Raw genomic sequence first — 22319 nt, 5'->3', positions numbered from 1 at the left:
CTCAGCATGTGTTTTCTGTAAGATGATCCTGCAGTGCTTATTGTAGGACTCAGATTAATGGAAGTGGTATAATGTGTAATATTTAAGTGTTCATATCCCCTCTTTTTGCACAACCATAGATACTTGTATTGATGTGTGGTTTAGATTCCAGTGCTACTGTCCATTTTGATTTTATCACATGTGATTCATAGAGGAAGATTTCCTAGAACTGTGATCCAGTCTTGAGCCCTCCATGTATATTGCAAATCTGGTAACCATTGAGCCCTTTTTTTTGTGGTAGTAAAAGGCTGATGATGTTGCCCTAGACCTCCCTGGATTTTATGTTTTCAAGTGTGTTGCACTGTGATTTGCACACATCTTACTTTGTAAATGAGTAAACAAGTTTACCAAGTTACAAGGATGGATTAAGAAAGAAAATCAGTAGTGTTGCTACATTATTGATATATACCAAGGCTATTAAAGGAATGTATCACAGGTATAAGTTCTTAAGCACCATTAAGCTTTTTTTAATGGAGTTAAGCTTTTTTCAGTGATGACCAGTGATAGGACAAGGAGTAGTGGATGCAAACTGGAGCATAGGAGGTTCAATGTGAATATAAGAAAAAACTATTTACCGTGAGAGTGAAAGAGCCCTGGAACAGGCTGCCCAGAGAGGTTGTGGAGTCTCCTTCACTGGAGACATTCAAAACTCACCTGGACCTGTTCCTGTGTGATGTTCTCTAGGTGACCCTGCTCTGGCAGGGGAGTTGGACTAGATGTTCTTTTGAGGTCCCTTCCTACCCCTAGGATTCTGTGATTCTGTGATCCTTGTGATGGGTGATAAATTAATTTTATAGTCTTACTTGAATTTTTCAGCGTGGCTTATTGCATTATGCTGTGTTCTTTGCTTTTTATTGCTGAGTATCTTCAGGTTATTTCCCCTTCCCCACTCCTCAGTTTACTTTATGTAATTGTGCAAGTGAACAAATATGCAAGCTTAAGTTATCCAGTGATAAAAATATTTTATTATGTAAATTAATATTGCATATTAGTTAGGTCATTATTATTATTAGGTCATTATTATTATGCTACTTGGATCTTTATTATATTAAACAGTTTATGAGAAATTTCAGAAGTGTGATGAACATACGAACAGAAATTTCAGCTTTAATAGATGTTCCAAGCCAGGTAATATATCAATAAAAGGAAGTGAATTCTTCATATGTATATATAATGATAAACAGTTTTTGAGAAGAAGTTACACTGTGTGTTATTGATTATGTTTAATCTTTTTTCTTTTTCCAGTTGTCCGTATTTGTCAGAGAAGATTACACCTGCTATACCTGCAATTGGTGGGATTCTTTTCTTTTTCGTGATGGGGACCCTGCTGCGTACCAGTTTCAGTGATCCTGGTGTCCTCCCACGCGCTACACCAGATGAAGCAGCAGATCTAGAGAGACAAATAGGTAACACTGAAGGTCTGTTGTTTCTTCGCTTTCCTCCCCGAGGGTGCATGTAACTGTGTGAAGGCAGTGTGCTGCTCTGCTCTTGGGAGGAGTTACTCCTATGTTGCCACAGGAGTTGTTCTGGAGTTGTAATGTCTGGTGACATTGCAGCGATTCCTGTGGAAAGATGGTTGATCAGTTCTTCACTGAGAAAGGTAGTAAACAAAATTCCAGCCCTGGAGAGTGATAGCTATTGCTGTAAACATTTTTCAGTAAGTATTGTTGAAGTCTCTATGGTGCACAGTAGAATACTTTCAAAATTGTTCTTGGCAAGAAATCTGATATTGCAAACGTTCTACACTGGTGCATTTTTAAAGAAATGAACCCTCGGAGTTTAAGTGAATTTAATTACGTTATTGTTTATATTGTGAAAGAGTCTGATAAGTCTGTGGTAATATACACTCTCCTAAGTTGATGCAGTCTTGGAAAGATTTTTCTTCAGTAACAGTAATAAAACACTACTATTTTTGTCTATGTAAACCAAACACAGTTTAAGTAGACTGAACTAGATTTCAGTCAGCCTCATTTATCAAGAGAATTATTAACTAAATTATAATTGTGGAATTTCTACAGCTACAAATAGGCTGAATAGCTTAAATGTGCTGCCTGGGTAAGAAAACACTGCATGAGTTTGTATAACTGTTTTATAAAACAGTGGGTTTGCTTATTTTTTGGTAAGCTACTAAAGCTTACTAAAGGATCTATATCTCCTTTGACATGGTAGTCCCATGAATCCTGTGGGAATCCCGTGTTCAGAAGCAATTTCAGAGGAACTCCTACTCATAAAATTGAAAAGACAGGTAAAAGGTTTATGCAAGGAGAGGAGTGTACTATAGTACAATGTTAGGCTTTGTTTACTGTGACAAATTACTTAGTGCACTAAAAGCAAGTGAATGCACTAAAGCTGTCGTTGTGGATGCTTCTGCATCTATGAAGTGTGAATTTGAGAGTTTTACTTCAGACTGGGTTTTGTCTGGTTCTCTCAGACTATATATCCTCCACAAAGCATTTATGCAAATGTCTGCAGGGCAATATCACTGGTTTAAACTCCTACACCATGTTCTGGGGTAGAGTTCACTTGATGTACAGGAGGAACAGAAGTTCTGGTTTACTTTCCTCAGAAAGCACAAGTAGTTTGTACACACAAAAATCACACCATAAAACTGTGCTAGTAACTGGGAATGGTAGGAGAATTCATGTCAAAATAGGAAAATATTAACAATATAACCTTAGTTTCCTCTTACTTAGCAGTTAGGAGACAGTAAGCACATCATGACAACTTATCTTCCACTTAAGAGACCTTTCAGATAAAAAAAATAATTGCTAAGGTAAAACAAAAAAAGAATAATGACTCATGTTCACTGTTTTAGGCTTTTCTGTCTTCCTCAGCCTTCTTGTAGGCCCCTTTCAGGTACTGGAAGGTCCCCTGGAGTCTTCTCTTTTTCAGGCTGAACAACCACAACTCCCTCAGCATGTCTTCATAAGAGAGGTGCTCCAGCCCTCATGTAACATGGTTATTGGACTTCGTGTGTGAAGGCTGAGATGTGTATTTCACCAAATATCATAGACTTGGTATAGCTTTCTAAAAACAGTGTATTCTGCTGGCATTCACATCTCAGGAGGAAAACCTAAATTGCTTTTATACATTGTTTGGACTAATTGTGCAGAGCCAGGAGCCAGCTGTCATTGCCATGACGGGAAGGAGTTTACATTTAGCCAGTCAGTGCTTAGCTTTGGGCAAGGACCATACTGTACATAGTATAGGGGGTAGGAAACTGTTAAATCCTAGATGACCCACATAGCTCATTCATTCATATAAATTTCTTCTGTTTGCTTACTTTCTGATATGGCACTCTGGATTATATAAAAAGAAAATCTTCAGTCAACCTCCACTTGCTTGCCATAAAGAAATTAAATCTACACTCCCAAAAAAACCTATTAAAAATGGATGTGGAATGTGTTAATACTGGGTAACTGGAGTTCTCTTCAAACTCAATTTCAGTCCTTGCTTGCGTAATCTAAGAATTCCTAATATTCACAGAGCCCAGATATATAGAAAACAGATGCCAAAGTTCAGATTTGTGTTGTTGGGAAAGCTAACAGATTTCTTAGGGAAACTGATTTTTAAAGCTTATTTTTTAGCTTTTGCCAGTGCTGTCACTGTGAATGTTTTTTAGAATCAGAGTATATGATGTGCTGCACATAAGTGTCTAAGTTGCTATATTGGGCAGTGGCATTATTTTTATATCTGGGAAGTAAAGGATGGAGAATGGGGAAAAAAGGCATCTCAGAACTATTTAGGGAAATGTGGGAAAAACTGTAATTTCTCCCTCCTTTCTCCTTTTTGCCCCAGCCTCTTCCTAAAAAAAGTTATTCTCTCTGTGGGAATAACTTGTGGGAAGAGGGTGGAATTCAGGCATGTATATTCCTTAGTGTTGCCAAAAAGGAATGCCCCTGTATATCATAAAATTGTGTAATTATTTGCTGATAAAAAATGGTTTAAAATTTAGAGCTTTCCGGAAAGAGCCATTTTGAAATAGAGCTTTCTGTGTAATCATTTTGTTTCTGCTGTAATTACTGTGATGGCTCACAAGAATTCTGTGGGTTTTAATTGTTTTCCTTCAGTTTTATTAATGTAGCGTTTGAGGAGCAGTGGACATTCTTTGCCTAGTTCAGTACTGAAGTTCCCAGTAAAATGTCTTATGTTTGTACAGTAAATATATTTATTAGATATTTGAAATAATAAGAATATCTTTCTATTTTAATAACCTCCCATACAACTTTACTGAAGACCTTAGGTTTCTGCTAAAACTTTAAACTTCATGAGTTTCCACCATGACCTCTCCCAGCTGTTTTAAGTCCAGCAATCCCAGCACTCCTATTTTTCTGTTCCTGTGGTGGAGCACAAATAGTCTTAATTTGCAAGTAATCATCCTGGTCTCTGCTGTCCTAGTGATGGGTAACAGAATCTAAGCTGTTTCCAAAGAATAGAAGTAGATGTTTACCACACCTGATATGAGTTACTTATAACATTTAATAAAGGAAGCAGCACTGCTTTCAAATAAAATAAAACATGAATGATGCTTTTAAAAGCTTAAATTATGGGGAGAGAAAAAAAAAAAGAAGTAGTATGTTTCATTACATTTTGCCTATATCTAATTTGACATATAAAGATAGTTTAGAAAAGAAAGTTTATCAACTATTTGATATATGAATATCAAACTTATATGCATACAATGAACCCATTTGTGTTAGCTGCCCTTCTACCTTCTCAGAAAAGCAGCATTGTGTGGGACACTGCTGCACCTAATCAGGAGAGGTTCTCATTAGGTAAAGGTTGGAGCACCATTGGAGGTTCCTCCTCCACTGAGGTGTCCCCATCTCTCTTCTGCCAAAACTTGTGCAATGGAAGTTGCCTGCTAAGCTCAGAGGCTACAACATGTGGTAGAACTAAGCTTATTTCTTCACATTCTCCAGTATGGTACAGGTATTGAAATATTTGTTATTCACTGAGTTTCAGAAGTGCTTGAATCATATTGCTTAAACCTCACAAAGTCCTTTTAGTTTTTTAAGCATAAAAATGTGGAAAAATAAAATGAAGCATTCATTTAGCACCTTTTCCTAATCAGTGTTCATTGATCACTTTCAAGGAACACTTTATCTAGAGTAACCAGCTTTAGTCCAAAATAGAAGCATGGATTCTTCTTCAAAGAATTGTTTATTTACTCTGTGTTCAAAGGAAAATCAATCTATATCAGCAAATTATTTCAAATAAGCAGCTGACAGTAATAATTTTTCCTTGAAGAAAGAGTCTGTCAGATAGAGAGTTTTCGCTGAATACAAAATGAAAATATAAAATGGATACTGAAAAAGAGAGATTTATTAAAATGTTCATTAAGAGAGTAAAATTTTTTTTTACCTAATTGTTTCTTTTATAAAATTTGTGTATGTAGTATGTCCAACCTTTGGTTTGTACTCTTCCCAAGTTGTTCTTAGACACTTGGGACTTACTGTCCGTCTCATTGGGAAGCAGCCTCACAGAAATTAATACAGATGCAGTGAGAAATTGTTATGTCCCAAGAGGAGTAACTGTGATTTAAGAATGCAATTTCAAAGTTCTTTTGAAGCTTATTAAACTTTGTTTGTACATCAGAAAGCATAGAATAGGATGAGCTGATTAAGGAGAGCAGTTCTTAAAATAAGACCTTATAAAGAAACTGCCAGTATTCCATTCATTCAAGTGACTTTTTGGAAACAGGGTGGTCATGCTGACAGTGTAAAGTGTGTCCTAGGCTATCACCTCTGTCCAGGTTAAGATGGAGGACTAACAGATCTGTGATGCTGCTGTTTCCTCCACCAGGGTATGGGCATAGAAAGCAGTTGTTTCTTGAGTGTTTGGTGATGTGATAGTAGCCCATTCATCTGTGTTCACAGCAACACAAAAAGTAAAAGGAATTGCAAAAACTGAAGGATGCCCACGAAGCAAAAGGGCCCTCTCTTATAGAGAAATGTTATATTAAATGCACACCATCGACCTATCCTCATACAGAGGAACGTATAGGAAGAGGCCATTCTCTCTGTATTTGTAGCTTTATGAAGATTGCAGTCAGATTGTATCAGAAGAGGAGACAGTTTCTAAGGATGAGTATAAAGAGGTAGTACAAGCATAGAGGGAAAGTGTCAAAAAGGAAAAAGGGAAATAAATCAGGTACAACCAGCAAGGAACAATAGGAGACAACAGCACAGGTTCTGTTACAGGTCAGAGGAAGAAAGAGAGGCTGAAGGCATGCTGTGTAATTGGGAAATGAGAAATAACAGAGGGCAGTCTGAAGGATTCAACACTGCTTTGATCTCAGAAGTGAACTTGCACACTTCTTGCCACCTAATAAGGAGTGCAGATCAGAAGAAGGAAAGTAGTAGATAAAAGAAAAAGAAGAATCTCTCAAATTACTGAATCTGTCTATCTCATATTCTACTCTAATAGAAATCTCTCTGTTGTATCACTAAAACGCATTCTCTGGTAGGAAGGAGAACAAACTGCTAAATAATCAAATTGTAAGAACTGGGACTGGTGAAGGGTGGGGTTTATGGCCATGACTCAAAGCAAGCAACAAAGTATTTCAAGAGCAAATAAAGTATAACCAGTGTGATTTCTTCCTTGAAAGAGTAACTGTCTTGGTGGAAAAGAAGAATGTGCTAAATTTTTATTGTAAAACAACTCTTGATACTGTCCTGCATGGGATTTTATATATATATATATATATATCTTGGAAATAAAGTGTGGATTAAGTTGTCACAAAGTCAGTGAGCAACTTTTCAGAAAGGCACTAGTGCCCAATGATAAGTGATCAAGTAAGATCTTGCAGAGACTGATTGTGGGCTCAAGAAAAAAGGAATATGTTTAACTCTGAAGCTGATGCTGAGTTAGGGAAATTGGCAAGCACCATACTCAATTTTTTTTTAATTTTTTTTTTTATATACTATAATTATAATATACTATTAATAGTTTTAGCAAATTTAGGGAACAAATACAAAATGCATGATTGCAAATGGAAATTAGATACAAACAAAAAGGGGACTCAGTAATTCACTAATGGTACAGTAAAAGGGCACTTGAGTATTATTCTTAACAAATTTAGTCAGCATCATGATACTCTGACAAAAAAGGGAAAATTATTTTTTTATGCATTAGAAAAGAGTCAATACATAAACCAGGAGAAGTGACATTCTGCAATACCTAGTTACAGTGAGTGCTCAGTTCGCTGTCCATTTTTTGATGCTATGTGTGGAAACTGAAGACAAAGGCAGAAAACCAGATAAATCTAGAAAACATGATCTATAAGCAAATATTTAAGAAATATACATTTGGTCTAAGAGGGGGAAGGAACATGGGTCTTAAAAATACTCTTAAGGTAATAGAGCAAAAGCAACTAGATGCATGAGACTTGTATAATGCAAAATCTCTGAAGATTATATATTTAAAAATATTATATGTTTTATATATTATATAAACATATTTTATATATTTAAATTATATAAATAAGTATATATATATATAAATAAGTATATATAAGTATATATATATTTTATATCTCAGTCAATGCAGCAGGACAGTTTCCAGTTTATATTTTCTTTCTTTTCCCTTCTCAAAAGCCCTGAACCCAGTATATTAGCTACCCCCAGACACCATCTCTGTATTTTTTGTCTTGGCTCTGATTTCATTGATGCTGAATATTATATTTGAGACTTGTCCACAGTTCCGTACCTGTCTTTTATTTGTTTTGAAATACACAATTTTATTTCCTTAAAATCTTACAAAATTAAATCTGTGCCACAGCATGAGCATTTCATACACTTGATACTGGCCTGAACAAATGCTGTTTCTGGGTACAATATGGGATGTTCTGCTTTCTCTCCGAAGGTGAAATGCCACCTTGATAGGCTCATCACCTGATACTGCATGCTTTAAACAGCATTCTTAAATTTAGTGAAATTACTTGTGCATCAGTTATGTCTTTCAGAAAGCTCTTGCTCTCTATGCTTCTTTCCCTCAACAAATAACTAAAGATTCAGGTTTTTTCTGGCAGCGAGAATACCTTTCACATAAAGTATTAGACTTCAAGAAGATGATGCAATTCTGCTCTTCAGAAAATAATACATAATTTTTCTGAAATCAAGGCAGTAAGTCTTTTATCTAAAGTCAAGAGCAATACGTGATCAGTATTTTGTTGGCTATCAGTTGAAGAAACGTGAAGAATGCAGTTAGCAGCTGCTGGTTTCAGTCTAAGCCAGGTTCCCGGTATTGTTTGTCCCTGAGATTACTGTCTATAAACAAGAAAAAGTTATTTAAGTTCTTCTCCCTGAAACATATAAATTACTCTCTGTTCTTGTAGCCCACTGTTGTTAAGCGTGTAGCTTAGAGTTCAGTGGTTACTCACAGGAGAAGACATTTCTTAGAGGAGATTGGCATTTTTTCAGGGTTCATTTTGTTTTGGTTTTGTTCTTCAGATGAGATAGGTCATATATAAAGACTTTTTTCATGGCACTATCTGTTTTTGTTAGCAGGAAACACTACAATTACTTCAAGTCATTTTTATAGTGATGCTGTTTGAAGATTGAAATCATGTCCCTTTAGAGTTGATGGCGAATCTTGCATAATATGGTTATAATGTTTGTGCAGAAGACAATATGGAGAGACATTCTAGAGACTGTCCTAGGATCTTAGGAAAAATGACCAAAAATTTTTTTTGATTGAGTGGGGAACTCTGGTAATAAATCTGTATATAAAATTCCAGCCTCTGCCTCATCTAAACAGCACCTCCCATTTGTTTCAAGCATAATAATTTGAGAGATTTAAGTGGAGTTTGTTGTCACATTAGAAGGCTGCTAAACTGCTGCATCTCACTTAAATACTTGGAGTGACTTCCTTGCAGCAGTTGAGGTACCTTGGTCCTGCAGGGATACAGGTTGTATGTTTGGGGTTTTTGTAGTAGGGTAATAAAAATGCTGGAGCCCCATCTAGTGCATGGACATTTAACACTGCTAGAGAAGTTACAGAATGTGTCAGAGCAGAGAGGATGGAAGGCAATCCCACTAGTGGGAAAATTTTACGCTTTTTGAAAAATAATTTGTGTTACTATACCAGTAACAGATTAGAAGACAAAAATGTGAAAAGTAGTAGTCAGACAGAGGTGTATTTGGGGAAGGTGATCTGTAAATGTTAATAAAATTATTCTGTAAAGTGAAAAATTTTGAAATATTTGACTGTGCTAGAACCCAAGTTTGAGCAGGTCAGCTGAAGTTTGAAAAATCTCTGAGACCAGGACATGTTCAGCACATTTAGGTTCAGTAAATTTTGTCAAATCCAAGCACATTTGACCTTGCCTTGTTTCTTTCCAATGTTTCTGTTTATTGATATTTTTTTATGAGACTTTTGGGTTTGATTAGGCAATTTAGGATTCTAGGTAAAATCCTGATACCATGGAAAGTCAGCAAGACTGTTTTAATTTCATTTGCATCAGCTTTCACCCTTGGATTTAGAGATTAACAGAGAGCTAGGATTTGCTGTCCCTGTGAACTTGGACTTCCCTGCAAAGGTTTGGAAGGAAATCCTCTTAGAACACCAGTACTGTAAGTATGATGTGCTTGCCAGTAGGCTCCCTTCTCCACCAGAGAATAGGGAAGTTGCTTTTGATATTCTGCCAAAGCCCCTTTTAAAATAAAATAGATACTGTGCACTTTTTGAACTTGTTGAAAGGTGGAAAAATACAGGGTTTAGTCAACGTGCATTTTTAATGCATAAATGTTTCATTTGAAAAAAAAGAGTGGTTTTCTTCTAAACAATTAACCTTGAGTGGTTTAATTAATTTTCTTCCAATTATTAGGTACATATTCAGGAATAAAAGGATTTTATAAAAGAAACAACTCTGATATATTAGCATTATTTTAGGAAGTTCAATGCATCAGCTTTACTAGTAAGATAAAAAGCTACACCTATATAAAATTCAGATTTCATTAGTATTTTTTACAATTAATGTCCTAAATTTGAGTATGAATATCAAATGGTTTATTAATGAACATGTTATGCCTACACAGATTACTTTTTTTGTTGGATAAAAAGCAAAATAGGGTTAAAAAGCTGCACTTTTCTTCACAGTGAGGATGTCAGCAATAGTACAGTGTATTAAAATATCTGTCAGTGATAGTAACTAAAATCAGCTGTTGGTGATTTTTCATAACAAAAGCTTACTGTGGTGTTATTCTCCCCTAGGAAGTACTGTCTTATATACATCTGCACTAGTATTGCAACATTGTTTCAGCATTTCATGCTGCCTATGATAACTTGTTCTACAGAAAAGAAGTTTTCATTGTAAATATAGAAGCTTTTTAAATGTTATCTTTGAATTACAAGAAATTCTTCACTGTGTTCTGGATTTAGGAGTCATTCATATCTCAGTAAAGGTTTAAATAGTATAAGCACAGTTGTGCTGTGCCCTCAGAAGAACATCTTTTCAGATGTCTAATTATGCTTCAGCATGTAAATACACTAGTAGCTTGAAATACAGTACTTACTATATAAAAAATACTGTGTCAAGTGGCATTGGCCTTGAGGTCAAAATCAGTATTATCGGTTGTTATGAGAGCCACACGGTAATTTGTACTTTCATGTGCAGATCATAGGACCTGGCCCAGGATCCCAGGAACATTGCAGGGGCTGGTTTAGATATGTACCTCCTCAGGGTCTAGTAGGCTGCTTCTAAGCTGCTGTTTCTTCAGTATTCACAACTTCATTCTCATTAGGGGTGCTGAGGAGCTTCACACCCTGATTCCCTCATGCTCACTCAGCTGTTGTTCCCTCCCTTCCACTTTCTTCTCCTAGAGACTTTTCTGAAATGTATTTGTTTCTACGGTCAAGTTTATTGTGGTGTCACAAGAATATTTTAATAATGCATATATATGGAGGGGGTGAGCACATTGCAGATGGGAACTTCTTAGGCTAAACTTGCTGCCAAATCTAACATATTGTATAATTATACCTTAGGCTAAACTTGCTGCCAAATCTAACATATTCTATATTGTATTGCTAGCACAGCTATTCTGTCTCTAATTTCAACACCTTGTTAGGTTGGAGTGTTTCTAGTTGCCCCTTTGGAAAATAAATGGTTTGTAGTCCAAGTAAATAGGTCTGCAGACCAGACAGAAATTGTAATTTTTGGTTACATTCTAGCAATCTGAACCCAAATAGAAACCAAGGAATTTGTAGTAACCTGTCAAGCCCTGCACTTGTTCAACATGAAAGTGAGTGGGACAATAAAAAACACACTTGTGTGTCTGTGACTTCTAAATGTAGTTTTATTCATACATTGGAAAATAATTTCTTGTACTTAACCTATTTTTTTCCTGTTCTCCCTGTCCAAGAGTAATAACTTAGGGTTTTTTCACTTCTGTGGTTTAACTTGGTTGTGAGTAAACAAGAACAGATAAACTGAAAGGTACACCTTTGACATTCAGCTTTCAGTATAGCTCAGCTTGGGAACATTTAAAGGAAAAATTGAACTTTAATGATTTAGCTTTCTCAGTCATTTAGTTGCTGGAAAAATGAATGCTAGTGTCCTAAAATAAAGCAAAAATAAAGCAAACAAAACCCCAAACTCCACCATTCATACCAAATGAGGTAGTTTATTTTTGTGCAACAAACTCAAAAAGATGTGTAGAAGTAACTCTGGGAGTTAGATTTTCAAACTTTGAAACATCAAGAGCTGTGAAATACCATTCTGAATGTGCTTCATTGTACCACAGCATTTAAGAGACCTCACACTTGATCTTATTTCTACCATGTGCCAAGCTGTAACAACGGAGCTGCTGTTGTTCAAATAAATGTACAGATTCTGACTGTAGAATTTCTGCAGTGCTCGTAGACAGATTTTCTGTTATTACAGGAATTCTAAAAAATTCAGGAAAATCCTAAAGATACGTTCCTCAGGTTTTACCGTTGTGCACAAGTAGTCATAGTTGCCATTGATTTATTACCTATGAGCTGTTACAGGTTATGAGAATGTAAGAGTTTTGGAATCAAAGTAGCTGTCAGAGAATGGGATTTGGATGAGTTTTTTTTAATACAAGCTGTGATTGGCTATGAATGCTATTAGTAATTAACTATCTTTTTGCCACATGTTATTTTAGGAGAAGGGAAATAAGTTTTTTAAGTGAGTTAATATACATTTTAAATGTGCATTGCTATTGGTGGCCATCAAGGACAGTTCTGTGCTTATACTGTATCTCATGTGAAAAATTTAATGCATTGTATTCCCATATTTAGATATTGCAAATGGCTCCAGTTCAGGAGGATATCGCCCCCCTCCCAGAACAAAAGAAGTGATCATCAATGGACAGACAGTGAAATTAAAATACTGTTTTACTTGCAAGATTTTCCGCCCACCTCGTGCCTCACATTGCAGCCTTTGTGATAACTGCGTAGGTGAGTATAAAGAGAGACAGCATATGGTCAATTTTGTAGTTTGTATATTGTTACAAATACTTTTGGTATGAGAGAGAAAAGGATCAGTTAGAGACGAGATGACTCACGAGGTCACTTACTGTGTTCATCCTTTTTTCCTACAAGCTCTGTTCAATGTTAAGAATTTTAGAGGAGGCAGAAGAGGAGATTTGGCCTAACAGGCAGTTGTAGCTAGTCTTGGAAGGAAAAGTATCTTCCAATACAGACACCTTTCCTAACCTGCTCTCTAAGACAAAGAATGCATCCAGTTTGAGTAGGGCTGCAGAGTACATGTGACAAACTCTCCAGTTCCGAGATCCAAGCCTTTAGGAGAGTCTCAGACTTGCTTCCTTCACCAAACTAAATTGAGGGCAAGGAGCTGCTTCTCCAGTTATTTACAGATTAAGGATAAGGCACAGTTCAAATGTTTAGGGCTTGCACTGTGACCAGAATATACACTGTAGGTGATTCTTCCCTCTGAAAGTTTTAAGAACAGAAGTTCTAAAGTCAGAATCCATAAGGAATTGCTGGGCAAGCATGCTATTTGGAGAATAAGTAGACATTGTGAGGACCTAAGCATATTTCATAATGATAGGGCTTTTTTCCTCTGAACATCTTGTCTTTTTTCAAGACTGTTTTCTTTTGAGGGCAGACAAGGTGATTAAGGTATGCTTGGATTTAAAAGCAAACAAAAAAAATCCCAACCAATCACATCTGAGTGGTTTTCTAGTTAATTAGATCACATTTAGAGTTTAGTGCAGCTGACTAGCACATGCTGTTGAGCTGGGATCTTATGCATTCAAGAAAATAATGTAGAAAGATATCTCCAGCTGAGAAATGTAATTGCAGCATTCAGCAGTGGTATTTTTAGATAAAAAGCAGTCATTGGCAGAATTACAGTTTCATGTTTAGATGATATTCATTTAGGGAGCACACTTACATCAGAGTGAAAATTTTAGCCTTTTGGCCCTATACAATTGATTGCTATCTGTAGTTGGCTCATTCAGTAAGTAAGTTTTTCTGATGTGTTAGAATTGTAAGCATTGTAAAAGCTGTTGAACTTGAAAAGTAGGAATGTTTATGAATTGTAGTTGACACATTTTCAGAAAAATATTGTATCAAATATGTAACCTGGACAGTACAATGTTGTGGTGCTTCTCTGCAAACCTGATGTGAAAATGCAGTTGCTGACCAGTGCAGTAAATTAAAGGCTGTTGTCTTTACTGAAAGTGCCTAAATAAAAGCAACTGCCACACACACATCCTGAACCTTATTTAAAAATAATATTTCAGGTTTTTTAATAAAACATTATGAAGGATTTGTCTACAGGTTATTCTGATTGTGTAATCTGTAATCTGATTGTGTCCATTTCATACTAAATTTGGAAAACCTATTCTGTGAAACAAAGAATTAGTGATGGTGGGGGAAGAACTTATTCTTAGTCTTTTGATTATGTCTGTGATGAGACATCAGATGTGAGTTATTCTGAATGTGTATCAGAAAAGTCTGAGCAAATGACTCATAGAAGTGCTAATTGTATCTAAGATTAGTCTTTTCTGCTTATAAAATAGGTATGATCATTGTCAGGTCCTCTTGCACGGTTTTTGATTTGAAGTAATTTGTCTTAAAAGGATTCCATCCTTTTATTGGGATGAATTTGCTGTGATCTTTCTCCTCAGTGTTTATAATGGGAATTACAATAAACTATTACTTTTTCAGGGTGCATTGCTTAAGTACTTTTGTTTCCTGATTTGGTTACAGGTATTTGTCATATAAATATTCAGGTGTATTGAATGCAAAAAGTGAAATTTGCAGGTACCTGCAATTAATTTTCTGTTAATTTTCCCACATGTATATGAATATTTTATAACTTAAAATTGCAGCTCACTACTGATATGGCTGTGCAGTCTATTTTACCACATAGTCCCTGAAGTTTTCACTGCACAGTTATAAACTAACTACAGAGATTGCATGGTACAGGAATGGAGTCTTTCTTCAAAACAACACTCACTGCTCAGAAAAAACAGAATGCTACTTTTACTGGAAAGTGTTTTATGATAATGGGCAAATGAATGCAATGTGAAAGAGAGTTCGTTAGTTCTGTTTTTCTATCGATGCTTTTCATTCTGTAAGGAATGCCTAGCAACATATTAAATATGTAAGTACACACAACAATATATTCTTTGTTGTTTTTTCCCCCTTTTGAATTAGTCCTAACGTTCTAGTTGTCTAGAAGGCTTATCTGCTACTTGATCTTGTCTCTGATTTGCATTTAATCTTTTGTTTACCTATTCAAACTTAGTAGAGTGTTTTCATGTTATTAAAAAAAAAAAAAAAAAAAAAAAAAAATTTTTTTTGTTTTAGCCATAATAATACTTCAAATTCATTTAGATTTACAGTATTTTCATAGTATCACAGAATTGCCAAGGCTGGAAAAGACCTCTGAGATCATCAAGTCCAGCCTATGACCTAACACCACCACATCAGCTAGACCCTTAGCCCTAGACCATTTATTCTAGACACTTACGCCCAGACCCTTCAACCTTGACCCTTAATGCTAGGGTCCCAGAAGATCATCTAGTCCAACCATAATCTAAATCCCCATACCATAACCTAATCTACCCAATCGGTGCTTTAATCATGCTGCTAAGCACTATATCTGTATTTCTCTTAAACACTTCCAGGGACGGTGACTCCACCACCTCCCTGGGCAGCCTGTTCCACTGTCCAGCCACTCCTTCAGTAAATAAATTCTTTCTAATATCCAATCTAAACCTCCGCTGATGCAACTTCAGGCCATTTCCTCTGGTCCTGTAATTACTCACCTGATGGAAAAGGCCAACTCCCACCTCCTTGTGACCTCCTTTCAGGTAGTTCTAGAGAGCAATAAGGTCTCCCCTCAGCCTCCTCTTCTATAAACTAAACAATCCCAATGTAGTAGTATTCAGAGAAATCTGGATTTTCAGACAAGTGCAGTTTGTTGCATTTATGTAATGCCTTCAAAAAACTGGTTGAATGAATGTTCCCCAAGGCAAATATCTTGGGTATATTCCTGACTTGCTTTCTTTAACTGTCCTTGTGAATGGCAGTTGGAAGTTAGCTCCTCTAGGCTTCTCTGGTGCCATTATGGTGCTTAAAATTACAAATTAATTTAAAATAATGTACATATAAACACAAGGTAAAGAATTTTAAAATATAAGAAACACAGCAGACATAAATTCTGAGCTCAAGCTCAAGCTAGCTATTGCTGGGTTTTGACGAGGTTTTTATTGCGCTGTGTGATGCTAGTAAGAAGCCAGTGATTTGATTTCCTTCTGAAATGACCACATTACTTATTTTCATTTTTATTTTTAGTAGTTTTAACACCAACATGTAATTTCCTGATTTATTTTAATAAATAATTTTTGTGTTGTATAATTTGATTGTTATAACAAAACCTGAGCAAGAAGCAGCTATTTCCAAAGATTTTATTTAAATATAAAACAGAACAACTTGAAGAAACAGTGAATAATGATTAGCAAGCAGTGAATCAGCCAAATATCTAAATGTCTAAAATCTTCCTTGCATTCACATGCCACAATATTGCTTGTCAAGTGAGGTCACTGATACAGACTAAGGCAAATATTCAATATGGTGCAAGAAGAGGTCCACCATTTACAATACTCTAAGACAATGTGGCCTTGTTATTTGTTTCAGAATTTGTATATCAAATTAGTGTGTGACTGTGTAAGTGATGTTGTCACCTCCAATGTCAGAGTGAAAATTAAAGAGAGAAATTGCCAGGGGGAAAAATGGAACCTAAAAAATTAAGTAGATATTTAGATTTGGTGCAATTACAGTTTGAAAGATGGTTAAGGATTTCAAAGGCAGATAGAAGGCAGCAACAGAAGCATCTAAAAAATGTGTTTTCATGTAGAAAAGAGAGGAATAAATCTATGAACTTCGTGGATGCTGATATCTGTCAAGGATAACACACTCCCCCTAGGGACAAGTTTGGGGGTTTGAGACTCTTCTTCCGTGGCTGGGTGTGTGTCTGACACTTCATTGGTTCCCAGCGTGTGAAGGTATTGTAGTGACACATACATAAGGAGGGATTGTTAAGCAGTGAGGTCCTTCAGTGTGCACTTCTTGTACCTATCAAAAAAACAGCTATTCTAAACTGCTGCTGCTGCCTTTGAAAATGCCACCACTAATGTGCATGCTGTCAAAGGGGTTTGTTGCTAATTAGTCAATTTTATTATTGGAGGTAGCAGTGAAGTGAGCTATGTAACAATATAGTTTAATTACTATGAACAATCCTGGGGCAATGGTTGGATGCTTTCATAATAAATCAATTCATATTTTTATTTTAAAAATCAAGCACATTTATTTTCTGTTTGTGAATAACATTCGTCTGCCACTACTGAATTTGATTAGTGTGAAAAAAGTTGACATTGTAACTGATTTTCTTTGGAAAAAACTCCACCCAAATACCTTAGCTCTGTGGGACAGTATTTAAGCGATTGTGAAACTGAAATATTTGTTGAGTCGCCCTTGTGTTTACGTTTCTGATTGACTTTCGGTTGTAGATATCCAAGCACATTATTAATTTATTTAATTAATTAAAGGGCCATTTTTCCCAGTGTTACATTGCCATTTCAGTTTTGCGTCAACTTGTAGAGATCAGTGTAGTCTCTGGAATGTAAAATGGACTAAACCTTCAGTGAGTGTTTCCCAAATGTAAATTTGAGGCTAGAAAGCTCTTTCTGTTCTATTTGGTTTTCATGGGGTGTTTTGATTAGGGATCAGAGTACAAAAGCACTGAATCTCAGTGATTTAAAGGATCCACTGTGCATTGTCCCTAACTGATGTTCTAAAATAACATAAGCATGCATATAAATGGAAATTCCTATAGAGCTTTTCTCGTTCACCATTTTTTCATATAAATTTCTACTCCGTTTTCACTCCACAAAAGTAATAGCAAAGGCATTTCCAGAGGAATTGCTGTTACACAGGTGAGTGCTGTGTAAGTTAAAGTGATCCAAGTCCCATCAGCGTTTTATCAAAATATGATTAAGTAAACAGTTTTCTTAGGAGTGATTACTTCAGTCAGTGGAATTGAACATCTGAGCTAAGGATAGTTTTTATGAATATGCTATGAATTTTGGATAAAATATCTTATTATGCTAAATTATCAGACATTCTGAATGGACCATAAAAGATTTAATACCATGGTTTTATTTTCTTTTGTACATGCATACATTATTCTCAGCAAACTGTCAGGATTAAACTGCTGCATCTTAGAGGAAAATAAATACTTTTTTGTAATAGGAGATTTTCCTTATGTGGACTTCTAAAAGCCTAATTTGTTTTCCAAAATGTTTCAAGAGCAACCGAGTTCTGAAAGTGCCATTTGTCAGACAAAATTTTGAGAAGCTTGAATAGATGTGGTCATATCATGACATCATAGTCTTACAAAAAGCTGTAATTGTCATCATTATAAAAATGTGCAGATGTGTTGGTATCTCTACATAGTTGCTCAGTGTGCATCTATGAAAAAGGACTTTGTTAGTTCTATGTTGTATTGCTACTATCAAATGTAATCTTAAGTAATGCTGGCCCAGTTGGTTGAGTTGTAATGTGATTTTGTGACTGGTGCAAGGCTTGAATCACAGGCTGTGCTGACTCTTCCCAGTCCTAGGATGCATGGTTGCATGTGTTAAATACAGATGATAACATTCAATGAATGCTTTAGGTTTTTATCTTTGCTCTACAATGCTTCACTTGAATGGGATGGAATAATCAGCAAGTGAATTCTAAATTTTGCGCATTGGAATCTCCTAGTAATGTGACCTAGACCAGAAGGCACTCTAGAGATTTTTGTCTTTGCACCTGTAGACTTTTTGTCTTTGAGACCTGCTTTCACATTATGCTTTAGAAAATGTATGTTGGTATGCAGTGATCCAGCCAAGCAAGGAAAAATGAAGCAGTTCATAAATAATAAAAATGTTTCTGACATCAAATGTTACGTGTGAAAATACTTTTTTGTTCTTTGTAAATTATAAAACATTTATTAAATATTTTGAAAGAGGAAGGAAAGCATCGAGGTCATTTTGCATGTGGTTTCCTGTAGTAGCTGAAAAATGGAAGCTGAACATTTAAGAATTTAAAGAGTCTACTTGCTGTGCTGTGGAAAAGTAGAGATTTGGCTCTTCAGTTCTGACCAGTAAGGAACATGCTTCCTTCTGGCTTCTGAAGGAAACACGATGAGACCATTGCTTATTAAAATGGGAAATGTTCTCAGTTTTATTTTTATCTGAGATATACAGCAGTTAATGATTCTTAAGCAAGTTTTCAAATGTAAAGATTTCAGGGAAGATAAAGATAGACATGTCTAAACTATGATGTAGCTTGTATGTTCCTCTGTCATCCAGTTAGCATATATTATTAGGTGGCTTTTAATGAGAGCACTGAGTCATGCTGATAGCTTGCTGCTTCCAAAATGGCAGTATATGGACTTCATTTTCTTTTTTTACCCCCACTTGTGTGATTCTCTCCTTTGTGCCTGTTCATACAACTCTTAGTAACACAGAGGCGGGAGGGGGGATCGAGAGCATTGTTGTCAAACAACAATGAGTCAAACTGTGACAGCAATGAACAAAGTAATTCTATTTTTTCTTTCCTTCCATGTCAGGGAACTGACCTGACTCATCAGCAGCTTAGAGAATGAAAGAAGGAAGTGGGATGCAGTGGCAGGAAAGGCAGCACGTGGCCATCTCTTTCACAGCTGCTAAGCTTTTAGGTTGGCTTGCTTGAAGCCTCACCCTTATGATTTGGTTATGGGGGTGCTATCTGTCCTCAGAAGTCATTATCCAAATTCAAAGTTGCTGATCACTCAGAAAAGGCTAGTAAAACTAAGTTGCAGGTTTACTGACAACTCGAGATTTCTTATGTCTTTGGTTGTCTGCAGTCTTTACACTAGCATTTTTAAGTCCCTATTTACCCATCTTCTCTTCACACATTTTGCCAATCTTTGTCTGCTTCAGCTTTTGTTCTCAGACCCTGAAAAATTAGGTTGGTGTTACCAATAAGTTGAATTAACACTTAGCTGTTTTTGAAAGAGTCATTTCATCCCTCCTCTGGCTGTGTGTTCTCACGGCTTCACTTGGGCCAGCTTTGGAGTTTGTCCAATACTGTAACAAGCTGGTCTGGGGAAGCATGCAGCAGAAAATTAACCATAGTTTTAAGCTCACCTGGGTGAGCTGGTGAATCAGCTCCCCAGGGGGTAAAATGAACATCAAGCTTGGCCTAAAGATGGAGAGCCATAAAGACACAGGCAAAGAGGTAGTTCACAGGACTGCTAGATGAGGAGAAGCTGGGTGATCTGTTTTAGCAGTACTTCTCAATTAGGTAGATATGACTGTAAAGTCATACCACGTTCTGAAGGCAAATATTTTGCTTCTTTTGCTTAAAATTGAAAGCAGGAGGATGATCTATCACAACTTTTCTGTCTGTGGGTTGCTTCCATAGACAAACTTTTCAGCCCTTGCAGCTTTCTTGTTTCCTCATTAAGAGTTCTAATACACTTATTATTTAACAAGAGTTTGTATTACCAATGGTTTTATTCTTTTAATTTCTCTCATTTTTACATTAACCTTGAATACAGCAGCACGTTAACTACACCATATATATACATACCTGTATGTATATATATGTGTGTATATACATATACACACACCAGAGCTGCAGTCATCACCTCTAAACAACCTGTTACTCTTCATACCAATCAGTTCTGTTTATATTTGCTATTTGCTTTGCATTTTAAGTTTTTGAGGGCTGGAATTCCCGTTTTTTCTCAGCATCAGTAGTTTTAAATTTCTCAGTGAAGCTAAATCTCAATTTTGCTGCCAACATTGTCCAAGCCAAGTCAGGCAGGGCTCTTTTTCCAAATCATTGGTTCAGTTTGCAGGCATCTGGAGTGCTAGAGGTGAACCTTAAGACATTGTTATTTCTTCATTAAAACTTATTAGCTATGTCTTGTTGTTAGGAAGAAGAAACAGCTCTAGATTTAAGAGTCTTTGTGTTTCTTAACAGCATTAGAAGATTCTGCTTATATGTATCTGTTAATTTTGCTAGGGTTGGCTGTTTTCTCTTGCGTTAACTACTAGTCAGAGCAGCTCACAAGCTCTATCTTTAACTTGGTTTTACATATTTGTGCTCTGCTGGGCAGAATAATTCTTTGCTTTTGATACACTGTTTTGTGGCATACAGCATAGAAGACACAGCCCTTTCTATTTTATGACTGAGGAAAAATGAGGCCCAGTTTATTTGTTCCAACACTCATGAAAACCATTTAACACTACTTGCTTTTCATTAGAGTTGATTCAAAACTTAACACAGTAGCAGTGTTTTTCATGTCCAACTAGCAATTTCTACTTTTAGGTAGGTAGTTAGTTTAACAATGAGTGTTAAGTAAAGTATTAAAGAAGTAGAGCCTTTCAGTTCACCAAGAAAGTTTGAAGACAGAAATTGGAGAGGAGTGACAAATAAGTTAAAAATATTAAATCAGTCTTTGATAAGGAATGCATGTATGTGTATATATATGTGTGTGTTTTTGGTGGGAGGGGGGTATGTGCATTTTCATGTTTGTTTGCATTTATCTGAGTCTATTGAATACGTGTCTACATATATCTAAATACAGTTTCATGGCAAGAAACTAAGCTTGATGTCAATAAAATTTGATTCCTAATGTGTCAGCATAGAAGAAAATGAATGTGTATACCTGGAATTCAACTTCTGAAGATGTCATGATTTATTTATTTTTTTAATCTGAAGTGGTAGGACACAAAGGTATCCTAGGATTATGCTCTTCAGAAGGCTCTGTAACTCTATTTTTCTTTGTGTTATTATTTGCTCATGTGTTGTATTAAGTACCTGTAAAGTGTTTATCAGAACATAAAGTCTCATTCAGAAGCACAAATAGAAATATAAGTCCTGTTCAAATGCAATATCAACTTATTTTGGGAAAAAAACAAACTGTATTGCACTGAATAAAGGTAGTATCTCCTATCCTTTTAAATATTAGAGTGTTTAATTCTTGATACGCTTAGCAATATTCATTAAGCCAAAGTATTTCTGAAGCCTTATCTTAAGAAAGTTCAGTAACTTCACCTTGAATAGCCCAATTGGAATTTGGAACAGATTTATGGCAGAAACAAGGGATGCCAACAGCTGTCACACAAAGCCATTACAAAATACCTGAAAGTCTGGTGAGTTCAGAAATCTGTTGTTCTTGTTTGGACTTTTTTTTTAAAAAAGAAGATAGTGCTAAATATAATGTCAGTCTTCAACATACAGCCTTAGCTAAAATAACCTGGTGTGCTTGGACAGATGTTCCTCTTTAATATAGGGCTTAAGGACTTTAAATCTAAAGCTCACCTCTCCTGTGGAATTCCAAGTAGTTTGTTATCATACATCCATGAAGGCATAAAAGTCAGAGAAAACAAAACAGGATTTGGACAAGGATCAGAGAGAGAGTCAGCATGAGAGCATCTGTCTTCTCTTATGATCTTGGATTTGATTTAAAAATTTAAAATTCTGTCAGTGTCATCTCTCCAAAGCAAAATTACAAAATGCTGTTTTATTTCCTGACAATTGCTCTGTTTGTTTTCATTACCGTGTGTACTGGGATGGGAAGAGAGGGTCGAGGTTGCCAGAGGACAAGCAGAGTCAACTGTTTCCTCTGCTGCTTTCCAGTGCTGGGGCAGTTCCCCCATGTTGAGGACACTTATTTCTAACCCACCCTGGCCTTGAATGAGTTATCTCTTAGCTATCTCTTGAATGAGTTAAGCTCTTAGGGA

At 36.0% G+C, this 22319-nt stretch overlaps 1 protein-coding gene across 1 annotated transcript in view; it reads left to right on the top strand.

Moving 5' to 3' along the window:
• The window catches only part of ZDHHC14 (zinc finger, DHHC-type containing 14), a 92160-nt gene that overhangs the window by 48525 nt on the left and 21316 nt on the right, over nucleotides 1-22319 (top strand). The window contains exons 2-3 of the mRNA XM_009997340.1: nucleotides 1285-1457; nucleotides 12304-12462. Coding sequence (XP_009995642.1) covers nucleotides 1285-1457; nucleotides 12304-12462 — 332 coding nt within the window. The remainder of the gene's footprint in view (nucleotides 1-1284; nucleotides 1458-12303; nucleotides 12463-22319) is intronic.

This window comes from Chaetura pelagica, unplaced genomic scaffold, assembly GCF_000747805.2.
Source record: "Chaetura pelagica isolate M959 unplaced genomic scaffold, ChaPel_1.0 scaffold315, whole genome shotgun sequence".
Taxonomy (NCBI): domain Eukaryota; kingdom Metazoa; phylum Chordata; class Aves; order Apodiformes; family Apodidae; genus Chaetura; species Chaetura pelagica.
Note: the sequence above shows the minus strand (reverse complement) of the source record. Positions and strands in the feature narration are given on the sequence as shown.